At 39.2% G+C, this 19844-nt stretch overlaps 1 protein-coding gene across 4 annotated transcripts in view; it reads left to right on the top strand.

The window, feature by feature from the left end:
* The first annotated feature begins 12111 nt into the window (after positions 1 to 12111).
* The window catches only part of LOC129170543 (transcription factor 4-like), a 231950-nt gene continuing 224217 nt past the window's right edge, over positions 12112 to 19844 (top strand). Inside the window, exons 1-4 of one of the 4 annotated variants that reach the window (XM_054758283.1) lie at positions 12119 to 12736; positions 12824 to 12916; positions 13183 to 13221; positions 15224 to 15296. In XM_054758283.1, the coding sequence (XP_054614258.1) occupies positions 12845 to 12916; positions 13183 to 13221; positions 15224 to 15296 (184 nt within the window). In that variant the 5' untranslated portion in view covers positions 12119 to 12736; positions 12824 to 12844. Of the gene's footprint in view, positions 12917 to 13182; positions 13222 to 15223; positions 15297 to 19844 lie in introns of all 4 variants that reach the window. The other 3 variants (XM_054758284.1, XM_054758285.1, XM_054758287.1) reach the window with 3 other exon arrangements.

Raw genomic sequence — 19844 nt, 5'->3', positions numbered from 1 at the left:
TGATAATAAACATTTATCAATCGCGTATCAATCCTATAATAACGATATCTTTGGTATTGATACCAACCTTCCAGTCTCACCATTAAACATCTTTGTGGTTCTTGTTCTGGCATACATCAATAATCCCTGACATGTGTTTTTAAAAAAAGGCACAGTTGGAGTTAAAATGCAATATATGCACAACTAAGGTATTTTACTTTTCAAACTGCTTTGACAGAGATAAATAATGACTGAAAACTGAGTGCCAAAGATTGGTTGAGAAGTACGAGTAGATGAAACCTAAAAACGTCACATTCGGAAACCCCACAGGACTGCAAAGAACATTTCTGACTTTATAAACAGAGGGCAGTGGCCTTAACTTGACCGCAGCTGCCTCTTTCAAGCCTTCACTCTCTCCTTCTCATTCCCTTTTTCTCCCCCTCCCGCTCCCACACACACCCATATATACAGTACACTGTCTGCACCTGTGTAAACCACTGTATACCAGCTGCTTGGCACCCGTTTCCTCGTCCCTAAAAAACTTGCAGGCTCGGGAAAACATACACATGCAGTCAAACTTGCAACTTTGCTGAAACTCGGCGGCACACGGTGTCTTTCACATTTACATTGGAGATGTGGGAGTCATGGTCATGGTTCACTTACTCACCCCTGCTACAACATGTCGTTAAATACGCATTTAATTGCACTCGAGTTTCATTCACGCTCAACGAATACTCGAGTTTCATGAACTCGCGGGCGCTCACCAAATGCTGTAAATCCCGGACTGTTGCGCGCACCTAAATATAAGCCACACCCACCAAGTTGTTTTAAAAATTGTTGGGAAAAGAAATTGTAAAAAAAAAAATTGTACACATATAGGCCGCACTTGTTTATAAGCGGCAGGTGTCCACCGTGTAACATGGGACATTTACACAGAAAGACACACTATAAACCTTGCAATGCTACTTACACTCTGTGTTTTGAATTTACTCAACTCAAGTTTCACTCACTCACAGGTGCTCGACACATATCCGAGTCTCATTGACTCACGTGCAGATGAAGGCTTGAGTTTCTTTGACTGACTGATGCTCGACATAGACTCAAGTCTTACTGACTCACGGGTGCTCGACAAAGAGTTTCACGGACTCATTGGTTGACACTTGCACAAATATTGGCCCTGCAGTGGTAGAGCAATTTTGTGTGCCAAATTGGTCGTAAACAGGTGTGAACTACGTGTAAACTGTCGTGTTGCATGCAGTACTTTTTAGCCGTGCACCGATTACAATTTTCTGGCAAATCACCGATCTTTAATAAAGCCTGACCTGCCGATTCCGATTTACAATTTTTTTTTTTATATAACTAACAGCATACATTTTCAATGTTTCAATCTTATTTTGTTCAAAACCATTGAACAATACCCAGGAAACAATGTAAACTTGTTGTTTTAACTGCACATGAAGTGCAGTAGAAGCCAAAAATTTGGACACACGCAATACAACCCCATGGTCTCAACAAGGCAAGAAATTCCACGAAGCAACCCTGACAAGGCACACCTGTGAAGTGAAAACTATTTCACCGTTTGCAGCGCTATAAAAAACAATTATAAGACATAAAATTCCACGTGTTCATTCATAGTTTTGAGAATCTACAATGTAAACAGTCATGAAAATAAAGAAAACGCATTGAATGAGAAGACGTGTCCAAACTTTTGGCCTGTAGTGTTGTTCTATCAAATATAAATGAAAAGTTTAGAAAATTGCTGTCCAAAGTACAAAACTTATATCAGTTCCTGCAGTCTTTTATGTTTTATGGTTTAAAACCAAACAAAACTGGGACAACAGGTTATACTGCAGACTTGCATTTGAGCCTCTAACCAAAAAATAAAGTGCAAAGTGAGCGAAAATGGCTGGTCGTCCAGTGCCATGAGCTCCATCATATTTCTTGTAGTAGCTTTGCTCTTTTTAAGCGCTCACTGCGGGCCACTGCATGGCTCTTTGCTCCAGCTAGATTTTAGCTTTAGCCTTAGCTTGGTTGCTAGTTAGAGCAAAAGGTGACAGTGGCTGCCTTTCAGACCTTTGCGGCGAGAGATAATAAGATGGGTGGGCAAGATTGGTCTCATATGTAAGGATCGGCCGATCGGTCACCACCCAAAATCAAGGAAATCAGAGCCGATCAATCGGTGCATCCTTACCATTTTTGTTTTCTTTTGGTGAACATGCTACAACACATCAATATAAACTGACCCATTGTTTTCAATAGAAACGACCCCTTTGAGTCTCAAATTTGATGTAGACAAAAGTGTATTAGGACCCCGACTTAGCACTTTTTAGTAATGTGAAGAACACGGCACACCGGGGCTTGATGCGTCGGTTGCCGTTTACAGATTGTCGCCAAAAACGAGACCAACTCGGCAATGTACGTAAAAATGTGTGCGATATAACAATGGAATTGTGAAAGGTTTTAAGTACAACTGTTACATTCCTCTTTGGGTGGACGGGTTGAGTGTTTTCAGAAAGAGGGAGCTTGATGAGTTCAGCTGTGGAGGGAGGATAGAGGAATGTTCCAGAATGCTGATACTAGGGACAGATCACACAAACATGCGCATACAAACACACACGACAAACACACACGTACAAAAAAATTGAGCCAACACTCATCAACTCTGTGCTCTCTCCCAGTCTCCAAAAGCACTCACACTTGTACACACACACACACACACACACACACACACGCAAATTTACACACATACACCCACACACTTACGCACACTTGGTGATCCGGGTGGAATCAAAGGGTATTAGCTGTGCGGTGTTCAGTTCCCCCGGTCCTTTCCCAGCATTCTCCACAGCTGTACAATTACACAGGTGTTTGGCAAAAAACACACTGCTAGAGAGCGAGAGAGCGCAGAGGGGCTCTGTGTGTGTGATCGAGAGGGAGAGCGTGTTAGAGAGACAGAAAGGAATTAATATGCATGTGCAGTTGCATATATTTAGTGTGCTTATACTGCCTCCCTGCAGGAGTGTGTATGTGCGGATGCATGTATGAACGGCATCACCTTTTCAGCTGTTTTCACGTCATCATGGCACTTTCTTTCAACGTTTTGAGCCCGCTGTGTAATTTTTACTATCTATTATTGCCGTGCTTTCAGTTACACTTCACACTTTTGAATAAAGAGCTGAGAACCTCAGATATATCTGCCAGGGGGTCGACTGTGGTAGCTGGTGGTCTGATTTTTTTTACAATCCAGTACGGCCTCTTAAAATGTTAGACTCAGCTAACTACTGTAAAACCACAAAGTGTTTTTGTATGATTTTATTCCGAAGGTTATAACGAGGACCCGGTGGTTGAAGCAAACAGCTGCACCAGATTCCCACACGTGTTTTTTTTTTCTCTTCCTGGGCATGGCTCTCACCACCACCAGGAGCACGTCCAAGATGAATGATTCTGCGTGCATGAGAATGTTATGGAGTAACAAGATGAATTCTACTGTTTGAATAGTAATTGTGGGTTTCTCCGTGCTGTGTTCTTTACGCATTTTCGGACAGCCAGTTGTTGATTTGTTTTTACTTGATTTGTTGATTTTGAAAGTGTAGTTCGATCTGGTTTGCATTTCCAGCGCAACGTAAGTAATGTAAGCAGAGTAATGTGACCAGAGCAACACCATCTACAAATACAAATTTGTAAAGGAAAACTGCACTTTTTGGGGGGATTTTTGTCCATCATCAGCAATCCTTATGTGAGACATGAACACCCACGTCTTTCTCTTTTCTGTGCCTTCTAAATATTGAAAAGCTGCTAGCATGAGGCAGCCAATAATGCAGTGTCATGGGATTCACCTATTCGCTTATAAATCCCTCTATTAAACCCCTCCAACAATGTTTTATCTTTTTATACACATGCTGTGACCATGTAGTAACGGGCACATTCATGATAACGTGTAATACTTTCAGTATTTTGCCGTATTTTGGCTATTTTAAGCTTTACCGCAACTTCCTTCCTGGGCGCATTGATTTCACAGAGCCCATAGCAACGAACGCTACTTCCATCAACAACAGCAACACAGACAGAACTTTTGCTATCACTAATCAATTTGCGAGAGACGACGACTACTTTTTACTTTTACTCCCTCCAGGCAAGGAATAATGTTGCTGTGTGCTAGGCAGATCCAGCCATAGTGAAATACTAAGCCATTCTCTTAGCATTAGCATGTAGCACTAGTGCTAAACATTGCATTGACAAAATAAGACCATAATAAAACATTCACTTACAATGTCCGCTCTCACCGGGATGCCAACTGGTGGGATGGCTGTATCTCAGCACAAGACTTGTGCTTCCCTCGTTGAGATGGTAAATTTAGCATAGTCCTCAGGTCAAAAAAAAATGCTGAGCGCTAAAGAAATCTAGCTGAGTCTTCCTCGCGATGTGGTTGGATCTAAATTGAGAGCCAGTATCCACTGCTTCAGTCTGTCCTGATGTTTTGTTGTGAGGCGCTGTGTCACTACGCCAGAAAAGTAGTTCTTCGGTGTTAGCTCCTATTATAACAATGTCGCTGTAGCTTGGTTAACATGCAGGTCATGTTATGTACATGGAACATTGTTGGTTTTTTTTGGAGTTTTTTTTAGGTGGCTTTATAGGCGGAATAGATGCTTCCCATGAAGTGCATTTTTAGCTGCCTCATGTTAGCTGTCTTTCTCTCTTTAGAATGCATAGTGAAGTGAAAGACTTATAGTAGGAACTAGATCTTTGGGACTTGGTCATTTTAGAAATAGCTTGCAGGCTGAAAAAGTGTAGACCCCTGGTCTAGCACATGCTATTTCCTTTTTTTTTTTTTACAAATGTATTGATCACAGCAGTATGTAGCTGACTTCAATAGTGTCTGATCATTTGAAGACAGTGTTCATGAGATGGAAACAAAACAGCATTTTTATAAATCTGTGTATGTTTTTAAAAGGCATGTATATGTTTTGACTAAAGTGTGTATGTTGTGACTCGAGTGTGTCATTTTGGAAACAATCTAGGAGTTACACAAATTGAGTGTGGTGTTTGGATATCTGTGTGAATATTTTGAAAAAAAAAAAAGAGTTTTCAAAACAGGGCATAAACAGTTGAAAAAAACTCTAATACCACAAGAGTCAATGTACCAACGGGCAAAATCCAAGCTGGTTAAACGCAATATTGTCTGAGACAGTGTACCAGAAACGTTTTTGGCCAATCAAACAAAAACTGCGGCATGTAAAAATATATTGACTGCAAGGTACTTTGCTACATTTTGTTTGTATGACATCATACCCGTAGCTGCTGATCTCTAGCTCCTTAAAAGGACACTGATTGCGCTGAAAATGTATTTCTGATCACATTTTGATGCAATTGAATTTACATCCGTTCGTCCATTGCTAATCCCAGCTGACGTAGTCACCATGGACTGTTCACCATTCAGTCACAGAGCAATTATGAATTGGCATGAAGTGGGGATGTGTGACAAACACAAACAATGAAAACAAAATACAGTATACTACAGTATATTCCATGTTTCATGTTAAGACTTTGACTTGACTATGGAGGCTCAGGAGTCATTTACATTTTGCAAACTACAGTGTTTTATGATCAGCCCATTCATTATGTGATTTTACTGCAGAAGTTCCAAATCTGTTATGAATGTGATAGCAGGTTCATTTGATCATTTTTCCGGGATGTTTTGAATTGTGAAGATAATCACTTTTTTCATGATAATCAAAGTGTAAACACTGAGTATGTTTCGTGTATACATGTTCAGTATGGTCCTTGCTTGGACTACTGTATCTGTTATTAGACTCACTAGGTAACAGACTGAAATTTTCTGCACGTAACTATCATAACTCTCTTTAAAATGTGTTTTTTGTTAATATATTTGAGTGTCTGGAGCATATTAATTGGATTTATATTATTTGCTATAGGAAAAATTGCTTCGGTTTGTGTATTTTTCGTTTTTTGTTAGGGATGTCCGATATTGGCTGTTTTGCCGATATTGTCCAAGTCTCAATTTCCGATTTCGATATGAACCGATACCAGTATGTGTAACATCACATATCTCCTGTCATGGAATTAATGCATTGTGGTGACCCACAATATTGTTTTAGACAGTCACTAAGTGTACTTCCGTTTCCGGGTCATGAGGTTGTTGTAGCCACTTAGCTTGCTAAAGAGTTGTTGCTTGTTGTTGAGTTGAGTGACCCTCGACGTGGGTAAAAATATCGACTGACAACAGTGACAACAACGAGGCCTCTACCCGCTAACGAGTTGGCTAACATTGGTAAATTCTGCGCCGGCAACACAACCGGCGGTGGTTTCAACACATCGAATTCCGGTTCCGACTGCGAGGAATAACGGGAGTACAGGAGCAAATAGGCCTACATACATTTTCATTATAGGGAAAAACCAGATGCTAATATCTACCGATATTACATTTTTATGCCAATTTAGGCAAATATCGGTAGGCCGATATTATTGGACATCCCTATTTTTTGTCGGAACTTTTGGAACAAATGAATAACAAAAAATGGTGTACCGCTGTAGTTTTTACCAATTCAAGTAACTTCAGTGTTTGGTCAATGGGCATACAAGATGGAGACCAGCGTGTTAGACCAGAGCCGGTATTTGTATTTCAACTCTGTCTGTTGTTCACAAAGCAGTAGCCTAAATGACCAAACTATACAGTTAATTATAAGCTCCTGGTTTCTCCGTCAGGAATATTACCCCCATGTCCCTGCTCTTCAGCTTAGTTTGTTATAACTTCTATCAAGGATGATTTTTGCACCTCAGCTGTGACCCAGATGTGACAGACATACTTTGTTCTGTGTCAGACCATAACTGTGTGTTCCTGTTCTTTGTCAAGGTTAACGTGGCAAACAGACTAAACGAGGATATGTTGTTTTCATGTTATACAACTCTGCCCAACGTTCACACGCTGATAAAAACAAGCGCCGTGGAGGTTGAGTGTAATTGGCTTTTATTTCTCAGAATCCGACACATCACCAGGGGTAATGCAGACAAATTAGCATAATTGTATCTTTATAATCACCTTCTAACATTCGAGCACGGGTTAACCACACAAGAAATGTGTCATTATGATAGAAATGTAGTAGAATAGTTATTTAAGAAGTATGAAATGACTGAAACTGTTTGAATGATGAACTTAGAGGGATTCACATGCTGAATGAAAATAACATACGCCATCCTATCTACAGCACATATGCTTTCTTGGCTAATCTTTACAAAATCAGCAGAGCAGCTATAGACTGAATAAAGGACTGATTCTGACATTTGTCTTTGGAGCGCGGTCTTTATTTTAACATATGAAAAAGATATTCATTCGAATGCGAGTCTAACAGCTTTAACTGGCTGTACGTTAGCAGCGTTGTACATCCAGCAGGTTGTTAGTCGGCAAAGTATTTGAGGTCTTGACCTCAGCTGTGCAGATCACACGGTCATAAAATCCATGTGACGTATTCATGACCTCCCAAATGGGAAATAAGACTTTCTGAACTAGCCAGTAGTTGGATTTATGTAGTTGGGGATAGGTTTACGACCACACTACTCTGTCAGTGCCTAACTTGTCTATCAGGTGCTGTCAGTCAGTCTAGTGATCCAGGTTCAAATCTTCATAGAACATACATGTCTGTTTGGAGAGCGCATGTTCTGACATTGATGGGTTTCTCCGGCTTCCTCCCACATCCTAAATGCGTGTTAGGCTAATTGGAGACTGTTGATTGTCCATCGGTTTGTTTATATGCGCCCTGTGATTGACTGGAAACAACCAATACAAGGTGTACTGCAGCTCTTGCCCCAAAGTAAGTTTGTATAGGCTGTGACCCCAAGGACAAGCAGAGTAGAATATGGATGGGTGGAAAGTTGAGGATTTTTTGTGTAACCATTATTCTCTGAGAAATTCAGAAAATGTCTTGTAATGGAAAGAAACAGAAAAAAAATCCAGCAACAAAATTCATTAGAATATTTACTCACCCATGCCCAATGCCTCCACTCCATGACCTTTTATGGAAGTTAGTTAAGTCCATTTTACATACTGTAATTTTAGGTGTATAATCCGCTACTTTTTTCTCATGTTTTGAGCCCTTTTAGAGTGATGTAGCTAATTTATGGCTAAAAGAACTACAATTCCCATGATGCTTAGAGCGCAGCTTCAGGAAGTTGTGAATTCGACGCTAATGTCACGTTTTGAAGTCTTATGCAACGATCATGTTTTCATCGGACAAATTTTAAGTAAGTGTGATCAAGTGTACATTTATGACAGCTTCAATTTGGACAGCTTGGACCGTGGCAGATGTTGAACTCCGATTTAAAAAAAGCGTCTCTCATCATCGGAGCTAATGAGTGACACTGGGAATATCGAGTGGAGGTAGGATTGCAAGGTTTATAGTCTGTCAAAAAATATCAGCTATCACCAATGGGTTTCGACAGGCTGGACTACCGTGTTATGATGAGGACAGCTCAAGCTAAAGGGCTAATTTGCCTCGAGATGAAAGTGATACCAAGAGTGACATCAAAACAGAGAGAGACTGACAAATTGTGTGACGAAGGAATTATGAGGCTGTTCTGATGCTGAAGAAGACGACTTTAGTGGCTTTAGTTCCCAGGAGGAGGATGAAGACAGCAACCAATGACTTTTCTGAGGCTTCTGTTTAACTAGTTGTGTTACACGCACTGTTAAGGAAAAAATCATTTACTGTATTTGATCAAAACTTCTGTGTTGATCAAAACTTCTTTGTGAAAAATATCCCATGTTACGACGTGGACACCTGCGGCTTATATACCAGTGTGCTCTATAGTCTGGAAATTACAGTACTCATTTTAACTAAAAAACAACTAAAAAGTTGATGAAGACTTTGACATTGAATTGTCAGAATGATTGGAACATGTCATTCCGCATGTGCAATATAATGAATGAAGGTGGATGAGTATAGGTTTGTGTGAAGCTCTTCATTATCATTTGTCGTATATTCCGTCAGCGACTTTAATGCATCTTAAGTAGACTTATTCTCCTTCTGCAGCTGCTTCTCATTTTGAAATCGTATCATTTGCCTTTCGTGGCAAATGCAAACAATATAACAAACAAGGACGAGGGCCAAGATCACCGCTGGCTGTGCTTCCACTGCAAGAAGTGACTGACTCGCTCAAATAAATGAATTGACCAATGACCTGTCAGGTTTTCATTTTAAAATGTGCTATTTTACATTTCAAAATGTTCTAGTTGGCGAATAGTATACAGTTGAACCTCTAAGGCTGTTTTGCAGGACGCTGGACAAACTCTGATTTATTCAATTTTTATTTTTATTCAATTTTACTCTGATTTATTCAATTGTACGATAAGCAGAGTACTACTTATCGTACTCTGGTGAGCAGGTGAGCTGGAGTCTATCTCAGCTGACTTTGGGTAAGAGGTGGGGTACACCCTGGACTGTAGTGATGCGCGGATTGATGCTGAAATATTGATACCGCCAATACCAGATCTTTAGGCTCTAAAATCGATTCTCAAATCAAAATAGGGATACTTTGATAGTTCAGTCATTTGAGGCAATGTACATCATTAAAAGGAACACAAGTAGAACGTAACTAAATTATTGAGACCTTGTCCAAATTATATGCAGTTGTTTAAAATAAATGAATAAATTACTCTGTTGTCTTATATTCTTTATTTTATGAGCTATGCTATGATTTCAAATACACTATTTAATAAATGTACCCAACACGTTAGGTGTATTTTCATAAAGCATCAGTATCAGTATCGGATTGGTATCTCCAACACCAGCCTGACTTTTAGTCTGTGTCGAATCTGAAAAGTAAACAGTGGTATCGCACATCATATCACCAGTCAATCACAGTGCACTTTTTATCGAAAAAGAAGCATTTATTCTTCCTTGGTCCATGTGCCACACCTCTGCAAAGTTTGCCCGTACAGTAATCCCTCGCCACTTCACATCTTCAAATTTTGCGGCTTCACTCTTTTGTGGTTTTTCGAAAATAATGTAATAAATCATTCTGGTTTGTGGTTGAATATGGCCTATTTTTAGTCAAAACGTATGCATATTTAAGCAAATGTTACATATTTTTTGCCTCAAGTAAGTGTTTTCAATAAAAAAAAACAACTAAATTAATTAAAATACAAATAGAAGGCATTCAGAAGATGATTCAAAGACACTGATGATATGTAGTATTCTACACTGGTCACGAGGTGCCAGTAATGCTACTGTAATGTTTGGTGAGACAAGCACCAGACTTCATCACCAGAACAACAGGCTTTTATTGCAGTTGGAAGTATCTCACTACAGCCGCAAAAATGGGATACTGTTGCGGCCGTAACCCACACAAAGCTAAAACTCAATTCTGAACCACTGACATCACTTCCTGTCCGCCCCCCACTCATATCCCCTACCACCAGAACATGTTTACAGGAACGCACACAAGCATGAGTCTTAGTTATGTCTTAAATTGCTTATTTTCTGTTATTATTCCTACTACTTTGAGTAATACAAGTATAAATGTGACTATAGGGATGTTATTTCTTGTCTAGAGGGCGATAATGTTAAAAAATGTATTTAGAAGGTCATAAACAGGTTTTCTATGGTCTCACTATAAAAATATTCCATTTATAAATAAGAAACCCTACTTGACGGAAATTCACTTATCACGGAACCTGGAACCAAGTAACCATGATAAACAAAGGATTACTGTAATTGGTTTCGCATTTTTAATGTTGTTTTTTATGTTATACTGCTGATTGTGTCTGTCCTGTTTTATTTAGTTCCTAATACTTTTGAACTTTGCACAAGACTACCTATTGTTTTTTAACCTGCCTCATCGCCCAATAGCTCGCATTAAAGGTTGACTTTTTGATACTAAAAAACAGGTAAAGCAAGAGTTAGTGCAGTTTGTTATTACTGCAAGGAACTGCCTTGGATGCATTTTGTGTTTCTCAAAGGTGCTATTGAATCTGTGCCGGATCTTTCTGCACAACTTGGCCTTGTAGTTGGTTTGAGAGTCAAAGCGCAACCATTTCACATGACAACAGCTAAGCTTTGGCTGCACTTCTGTCTTTTTGCTGCTTATTTTTTCCCATAGGAAAAACCTGCACATGCAGAGAGTAATTTGCAGAAATAGGTCAGTCACTTTTTACCTGCAGGCTGTTGGCTGTAGAAAAAGCAAAGTTTAATGACCAAGTGGGTGTGACTACCCTTCTTCACCTACCATCTACTACCAACAATCCACCAATACGTGTTTTGTGTTGTTACTTTGCAGACATGCTTAATTTTGCTTATCATTCTAATCAAGGTTGTATTAGCATTTTGGTACAATAAAACACAAGTAATGTTAACAGTGTGTGTCATGACAGTCGAGCGGTTGGGACCAAAACGAGCGGGCAATATTTGTGGGCGTGTCTCCTCTCTCTGAGCTTTTTATGATGTTCATTTTCACATTTATGATGATGGCTTTCCTTTTCTTTGGCGCACTGCCACTTGGTAGACACATTGCAGTCCAAAAAGTTCACCAATAAGCGATGTTATCCTTCCTCGGTGTGGCTGCGCAGCCACTGGATTCTTGTGCTGCATGTGGCACGTATTCTTCCGCAGGCGCACGCTGTAGCGACTCCTCTAGTTACGTTTTTATTATTAGCTCACCGGAGTGCGTTTGTAACTATACAAAACGTCGTAAACCAAGGGCCATCTGCACGTCACAATGAACTAGAATATTGTGCAAACGTTATTTGGTTTCAGGAGTTCCGTTCAGACTGAGCTTAATTAAAGGCTGAGGAAGTTTTTACAGTTTGAAACAATATTTGTACAATATTGAATTCACATATTCAGATTCACATATTCACAATTTTTCTACTTTTATGAGAAACTGAACTTGTTTTTTTTATATTTGCTGTAAACTACAATCATCCAAATTATTACAAAGTCCTGAAAGAGTTCACAATGTGTGTAGTGAATCTATCGAATATAAGACTTTCACTTTATGAATGCAGCTACTGAAATAAATGAAATTTTAGTTTTATGCAGGTCAACCGTTGCAAAACATGCCAAAAGAAAGTACAGTTTATCATATTTTTGTCTTGTTTCTGTCGCAGGTCGCTAGCGTGTACAGAGGGAGCAGTAGCTTGCCGAGGTGGTGTTTGACGAGGATGTAAGCTAGGTGGCCGCACCACCACACGAATCACCGAGGCTCAGCCACACGCACATGGGATCCGCGCTGAGCGCCCGGGCATCTTCAGTACCCGCAGCCGAGCGGAGGGAGCCCTCACCCGGCCACGAGCAACGCACACTCCGCCCGGACTCTCCCATCCAGCGTGGACTTTTCTTTTCGACTTACACACACACACACACACGCACGCACGCACGCTCGCATACACACTCACACGCAGAGACTGAAAAGTCGTTGAGAGGTTTGCTTCTTCTCTGACAGGCTTGTCGAAGTGTTTTTATTTATTTTTTTTATAGTGTGTGAGGCGGACGAGCTGCGTCTTGACGCGGAGACTCGAGCTCGGGCTCGGCGAGAGAGAGGAGGAAAAAAGAAAAGCCAAACAAAACACAATCTTTTTTGTCAATTCTTATTTTTGTGTGTGTGTCCAGCAAGTTGAAACCAGTAAACCATTTCTTCCTGCCCCGCTGAGGATGAGAGGAAATTAGATGCTTGTTTTACTGGATTTATTTTGGGCTGTGGAAAGCAGAGACCCGGAGCGGAGCTGCGCGTAAAAACGCAAAAAGAGGTCTTTCCTCCTCTTCTCGTCTCCTTCTCTCTTCATCTGTCTACCGCCTCTGTCCATCTATTCCTCCATTTGTTTGCATGTTTGTAGGTACGTGTGATTTTTGCTAAAATGCATCATCAACAGCGGATGGCAGCTTTGGGCACAGACAAGGAACTCAGCGACTTGCTGGATTTTAGCGCGGTAAGAACAATTTGTGTTATTATTTGCAACAAAATGAGTGTGATGATAGGAGAAGCCTTCCATGTTTAATTACATGTTTAATTAATGAGTTGCATGGCGCAAATGCATAATCTTTATTTTTTAAACAATTGGATATTTTGTGTGTTGAAGTAACTTAAAATTTTAAGTGAGGGCATATTTTGTGTGATTTTTGTTTGTTTGTGTGTGTGTGTGTGTGTGTGTGTGGATATTTGTGATGCTGCATTGGTAATTTTGTTGTCTTATAGATGCGAAACAGCGATTTGAAAATGTTCCCATCATCCATGGTAGTATATCTCATTTTAAGTCCTTTTTTTAACCTTTCATGTGTAGCTGAGTTCAATGACAATATGACAAAATGGCTCTGCCCCGACTCAGATGTATTATTTAGTGTCACTTTCTTAAATTCTCTTGCAGTATTGTGGACTTGAGGGGCAGGAAATAGTGTTCCGTGTTTTCTGTGCCTCTACCCCCTATTGGGAGCAAGTTTGGTCACAAGAGGGGGAGGAGGAATATAGATACACCCCTGGATGCAGTAGTATGGAGGAAGTATTGAAAATATATAGACACATCCACACATGAAGCAATTTAAATTGAATCCATTAAATGCAACATTATTGCCAGCGTTCAATATCTAAGGATTTTAAACATATAAAAGGCCACCAAAGGAATATTAGTCACCTGACGATAATAACATATGTTGGTTTACACAGCAGTAATGGTGACATCGCCGTGTAAGCAATGAAATATGTACATGTAACCATTTGCTGCATCTAACATCACAACACTATTGTAAGAAGAGAACCTTACACTCATAACACGTCATTTATTATTCACAAAGTGTCAAAAAAGGCAGAAGATGTGTGTGATGATGCATAGTTCTGGATTATTTTCGTGATTATTAAATGCAATGATAATAATAATCAGAGGCGTTTACCCGCTTTTTTAGAATATAATTTTTTTCCCCATTCGCCTTTTACGTCTCTAAAAAAAAATAACATGAAGTTAGTGTTGAAAATGTCCAGCAACAGAGAGCAGCAGGCCCACACGTGTCTCCTCTCATCAGTAAAGCAGCCGCAGCGTTCATTGGTACTCAGGGTTCTCCTCACAATCGATAGGCTTGCTAATAATTCAAATGAGATATTTTTCTATTAATGGCAGCCCTGTGGGTCGCATGCACTTGCAGGCCCAATTGGAGGCTGTCCTCCTACGGCGAACAATGACCGGTCATGTGTTCATTGTTTGCAGTGACCTAATATGTCTCCTTAAATTGCTTTGCTTCTATTCAAAATAACACCAATGAAAACACTTGCATGTGTATTCAGATTCAGGCATGATGCTCGTCCACAAAAGGGGTGCCTTTAGGGGAGGTCACATGATCTATAGTAATATTGTCTTGTATAGTAGAGGTGGGCGATACTACGTGGTATCGATCGGATGCCAAGTAATACAAGGACAGTACTGTTGATACTGATACTTTTTAGTTGGCCATTGAAACAAATAAATCAATACATTTCATGGTAAAACATGGGAAAAAATGTATCAACACACTTATTTGTCAACAATTTAAGAATACAGCAATATAAGACAATGTAACGATAGCATCAAAAATAATATAATGATTAAAATATATTTTTTTTAAAGAACGTATTCCTTGTGCTTGTACACAATAGAATGTATACATACAATAGATTTGAACAACACCATCAAAAACACACACATTTGTGAAAATAAACAAAAGCAAATTGAAACGCAAATACAGATAGTACCATTGGTATTGATGGTATTGATGTTTGGATCCGCCCACCTCTACTGTATAGCCTAAGAGCATCTGGTGTGCTGAGTAATACAGTATGAGTCAGTATTCAACTTTAGTACACATATGGCCATAACTTATGATGCTTATATTTAAGCCAGATATTAAGTCTATATGAAAAGTTTCATTCCAAAATGTGACTTTTTAGCAATAAAAGAAAGCATAATTAACGAAACTGAATCCACATTTGAAGCGGCGGTTTGAAAAATGGAAAACCAGACAAGTAGGATCGGCATTTCCTGTGATTCTGAACACGTCGCCCTTGTCTAAATCTTGTCAAAAATAAGATTTTTAAAAAGCAGATGCCACCTTTACATTGGAAGCAAGAATGTGACGCACTAGTTTCCAGCCAAACGTCTCCCCGGTGCATTGGAATGAAGCTTTTCATATGTAGCTGCACTCATGTTTGTGTGCTCTTATTGCTGCCTCTGTCTGTGCTCTTGGAGGTAATGTGCGCTCTATTTGTCTTCTAGATGTTTTCCCCTCCTGTTAGCAGTGGAAAGAATGGACCGACCTCCCTGGGGAGCGGACATTTCTCCGGCTCAAGTACGTCAACTTTACACGCTCCTTTTCAACCTACTCTTGAAATCCTGTCTTCCACCTGCTTGCTGCTGCTGAGGTCACGTGTGGCTAGCCATGTTCAGTACACACATGCAAGTTTGTATTTTCTTATGTGAAGTGATGAGGCATTGACATTGGTGTTGAACAGCTCGGTGTGTGTGTTTTTTTTTTTAATTATTGGCTTTTTATACCTCAAATTCCACTTGTTGTACAGAAATTGGAGTGTTCTGTAATGAGACACAAGCTGGCCATGTTGTTTGGTACACCTGCACAAGCTCATGAAATACCTTTGCAAAGGTAATGTAATAATGTTCGGCTATGAATGACACTGTCACATACAGTAGGCATTTGCTAAGCTAGTTTCTAATTCCATATATCTGTCAATCAAAAAGGACCATTGGAATAATTTCTTTGCTGCTTTTTTATTGGGTCTAGCTGTGCCTATGAAGTACCGGAAACCTTGGTTTTCGTTCGCCCTGCTTTTTGTACGATTCGATTTTCCACAAAATTTTGTCCCAGTTTTTGCACGACCAAAGATTGCGCTTAGCATGCACAAACGAGTGCCCAAACAACTGCGACTTCTAAATAGCCCACCATGGGGCCAAAGAAAGTTACACATCAGGCTGCAACTAATGATTATTTTCTTCGTCGATTAATCCGAAGCTCGATTAACTGATCAGTTAGGCACTTAGATGAAGAGCATGAGAAACATTGTACGGTATTTAAGGAATAGCTCGTAGCAATGTACGAAAGTGGCGTACGCATGGCCGATCTCGCCAGGATGTACGGGAAGTCCGCGTCAACAATAAGTTCCATTTTGGCCAAGAAAAAATAAATCCAGGATGCTAATGTAGGGCAAAGGGTAAAGGTGTTAACGAAACACAGCTCACAGACAATTGAAGATGTAGGGTAAGGGTAAAAGTGATGTTCAATGTTCATTTATCCATGTCATTACTCATTATTTTATTTCTCCCTGTTTTCTGTATTTAAAACTCTAATTATTCTCTAAAAGAATTTGGATTTACATTACAGTCGTCCGCTTGCTACATCGTGGTTTAAACATTGCTCCCTCGCTCTATTGCGGTTTTTCAAAAATAAATGAATAAATGACCACTGTTTCGTGGTTGACTACGGCCTATTATTAGGCAAAAGATATTGAAAGACAAGTCATGTAGTATTCTGGTCACTAGACGTTAGTAATGTTACATTGATGAGACATAGATTGCATTACCTGAACACTCTGCAGAGTTAGCCCTGGCATGTCCGACATGACAGAGTGGGAAAAAAAAATTCTCCTCCCATTCCGTGTGGAAGTGGTAAGTTTTTGACTTCTTAGTTTGTCCTTCTACACTCTGTTTAAAGCACTTTCTTAAGTTTAGAATAAACAAATTGGAGGCTAACTTGTTAGCTCGGTAGCTTGCAATATGCTATGAGCTACAGCCGTCTCTTGTGTCCTTCCAGTGAACCCATAACCTGCGCGTTAATGTTGCGCAATGTGGGCGTAAACAAAAAATAATAGGAGTGTAAAGGTGACTATAGGGGTGTTAGTTCATGTCTACTAATGGTAAAAAACATATTTAGAAAGTCATGAACAGGTTTTCTATCCTCTAACTATGAAAATATTCCATTTATTAATATTGAATACTACTTTGCGGAAATTCACTTATCGCGGTTGGGCCTGGACCAATTAACCGCTATAAAGAAGGGATGACTGTATTTCTTATGGGAAAATTAGCTGTATACTGCTGTATTTGTATATTTACGTTTGTTTTTATTTTTTAAAACAAATTACCAGCGAAAACCGAGGTTTCACTGCACTGTGCGTTTCGTGTTATCCGATTCTAGGAAATAGTCAAAAAACATGAATGTAATTTTGTGGTTTACTTTAAGTTGTTTTTCACCTGTCTTTATGAGGAGAACTTTGTTCCAAGCTGCTCACGTTCATTCCTGAGTGACTTCCTGTTTTTCTGACTTGGTGATGTCACTGTTTCCTGCCTGCGAATGTACAAGTAGGGATTCCGCACGGTGGGGCTTCTGGTAGCTCTGACTGTTGAACTGAAGGTTGTGTTCTTTTCAGAAGAATACATGTTGCATCCATTTCTTGAGGACATGTCAGCCAATGACAGGCCGAGCTTAACTTTTAAGGCCACGTTTAAGACTTGGGGAGCAAAGCAGGGAGCGTTGTGTGTGTGTGATTGACATTAATGAGATCATCTCTGCTCGGTGTGTAATTTATTCACTTAATCCTATTTGTCTTTTTAGTCAGAGGGCGAGTGCTGCGTTAGTGGCCTAATGTGTCTTCCATTCACACATTGAGTCAGTCAGGTATGCTGTATCGGTCAGCATTTTCATGCTTTTTATTTCGGTAATTGGTTGCCATTAGCCCCATGCTCATCCAAACAGTCACTAATAGAAATTCAGGATGTGGCCACACCCAGCATCATGCAAATTGTGGGTTGTGTGTGAGCTTTTTGGCTTACTTTAAACAGTTAAGATGCTGACTTGATTGCTGACATCAGGACAACAAAAGTGCCGATGGAACGGGTTCCACTGTCTTCTTAAATTATATTTGTAAATTTTCTCAATATTCTTAATATTCTGGCTTTATGCCCATAATGTTATAACGTTTTCCCCAACATCCATCCATCCATCTTCTATGCCACTTACCCTCACTGGGGGCGTGGGCATGCTGGTCGCAAGCCAATGGCAGGGCACATATAGACAAACAACCATTCACACTGACATTCATACCTATGGACAATTTAGAGTCTCCAATGAACCTAACATGCATGTTTTTGGAATGTGGGAGGAAACCGGAGTACCCGGAAAAAACCCACGCACACATAGGGAGAACATGCAAACTCCACACAGCGATGCCCAACGGAGATTTAAACCCAAATCTTCTAGATCTCCTGGCTGTGTAGCTAACATGCTAACCACTAGGCCACCGTGCGGCTTTTCCTGAACCTAATTTTCTCAAAATTCCAACTTTGTCTTGTTCTCATAATATTACAACTTAAAATTTGTTTTTTCCTTTAATATTTCAACTAGTAAAATGACATAAATTTTCCTCATAATATTATGAGTTTGGTTATAGTTATGTTTATGGTTATGGTTTAGTTTATTTTGAACATGCATACAGTGTACATTGAATGCTTCATGTTACAAGTTTATTCCTTTAAAATAAAAAACAAAATTTTCTCGTTACAATACAACTTTTTTTCTCTTAATATTTTGACTTTATTCTCATAAAACGACAATTGTTTTTTTCAATTTCTGCTTTTATTTTATTATTTTATTTTTTAAATTATTTATTTATTTATTTATTTATTTATTTATTTATTTATTTATTTATTGTTATTATTTATTTATTATTTATTTATATATTTATTTATTATTTTACATTATTTTAATTTATTTAATTTATTTATTTTATCTCATAAAATTACAACTTTTTTCTCTTAATATTTTGACTTCATTCTTGAAAAATTACTTTAGATTTACATTTTTACTGTTTTTTTTATTTTTAATGTTTTTTTTGTTTTTTTTATAAAAAAAAAAAAGATTAAGAATGTGCTGCGTGCCAATAAAAAAAAAAACAGCTGCAAATGTCCTCCAGGCCACACTTTGGACACCCCTGATCAAATGTATCTGTGGCGGTCCAAATGTATTTGTGCCAACATAACTAATTGAATGTATGGGAAAGACTGGTGGACCTCGCCTCTTGTTCGAAGTCAACTGGAATATGCAGAAGCTCACCCGTGACCCTACCGCGGCAATCCTACAGGAAATGAATGGATGGATGTATGGCATTTATACTCAGTGTACACCACGGGGACTGACAGTGTCACATGAAAGTCATGAGCGCAAATGTGACGTCATCATCAGCTAACTTGTGCTAATGTCTGCTGAGTTTCCTGGGAAATTGTCAAGCTTCACGTCAGACTTTGCAGTTTGTGGTGGACTGGTTGAAATCCTTTCTCTTCTTTAGTTTGATATAATCCAGTTGGACATGATGCTCACTTCCAGTGTCCATCGCTGTCTCCTGTTCAATATTTCATGCATGTTCATTTCACATTGCAAGATTGCATTAATACGGAATATGATATCCGGGAGTTAAACTGCAAAGGTTGCTGGTCATATTAAGTTTATGCCATGAAATCACCCATGCTTCAAGGTAATTTTGGCAAAGTCATTGCAGTCATTGATGGTATAACTGTCCCGACAGTTTAATTCTTACATTATAACACATAATTTGACCAGATTGTATCGCTCATGCATATTTTAACATGTACTAGCAAACAGGAGTTGAATATCGAAATGAAGCCAAAAGGGCCACCGATTCTCATCATCTGGTGATTTCTGCTAATAAATGCAGTACATAGGATGCATACTGAAGCTTGATTCAGTTTACATATAGTGATGTTATTATTTCATTCACATATTTAGGTCTTTTCACACCAGGTTTTTATTCCCGTCTGTATCGGTGTATGTATACTGTATGTCTTCCTCTTTCATTGGCATGGATTTTCT

The sequence above is a fragment of the Dunckerocampus dactyliophorus genome, chromosome 17, assembly GCF_027744805.1.
Source record: "Dunckerocampus dactyliophorus isolate RoL2022-P2 chromosome 17, RoL_Ddac_1.1, whole genome shotgun sequence".
Classification (NCBI taxonomy): Eukaryota; Metazoa; Chordata; class Actinopteri; order Syngnathiformes; family Syngnathidae; genus Dunckerocampus; species Dunckerocampus dactyliophorus.
The sequence above is the reverse complement of the archived record's forward strand: the minus strand, read 5'-3'. Positions and strand labels throughout refer to the sequence as shown.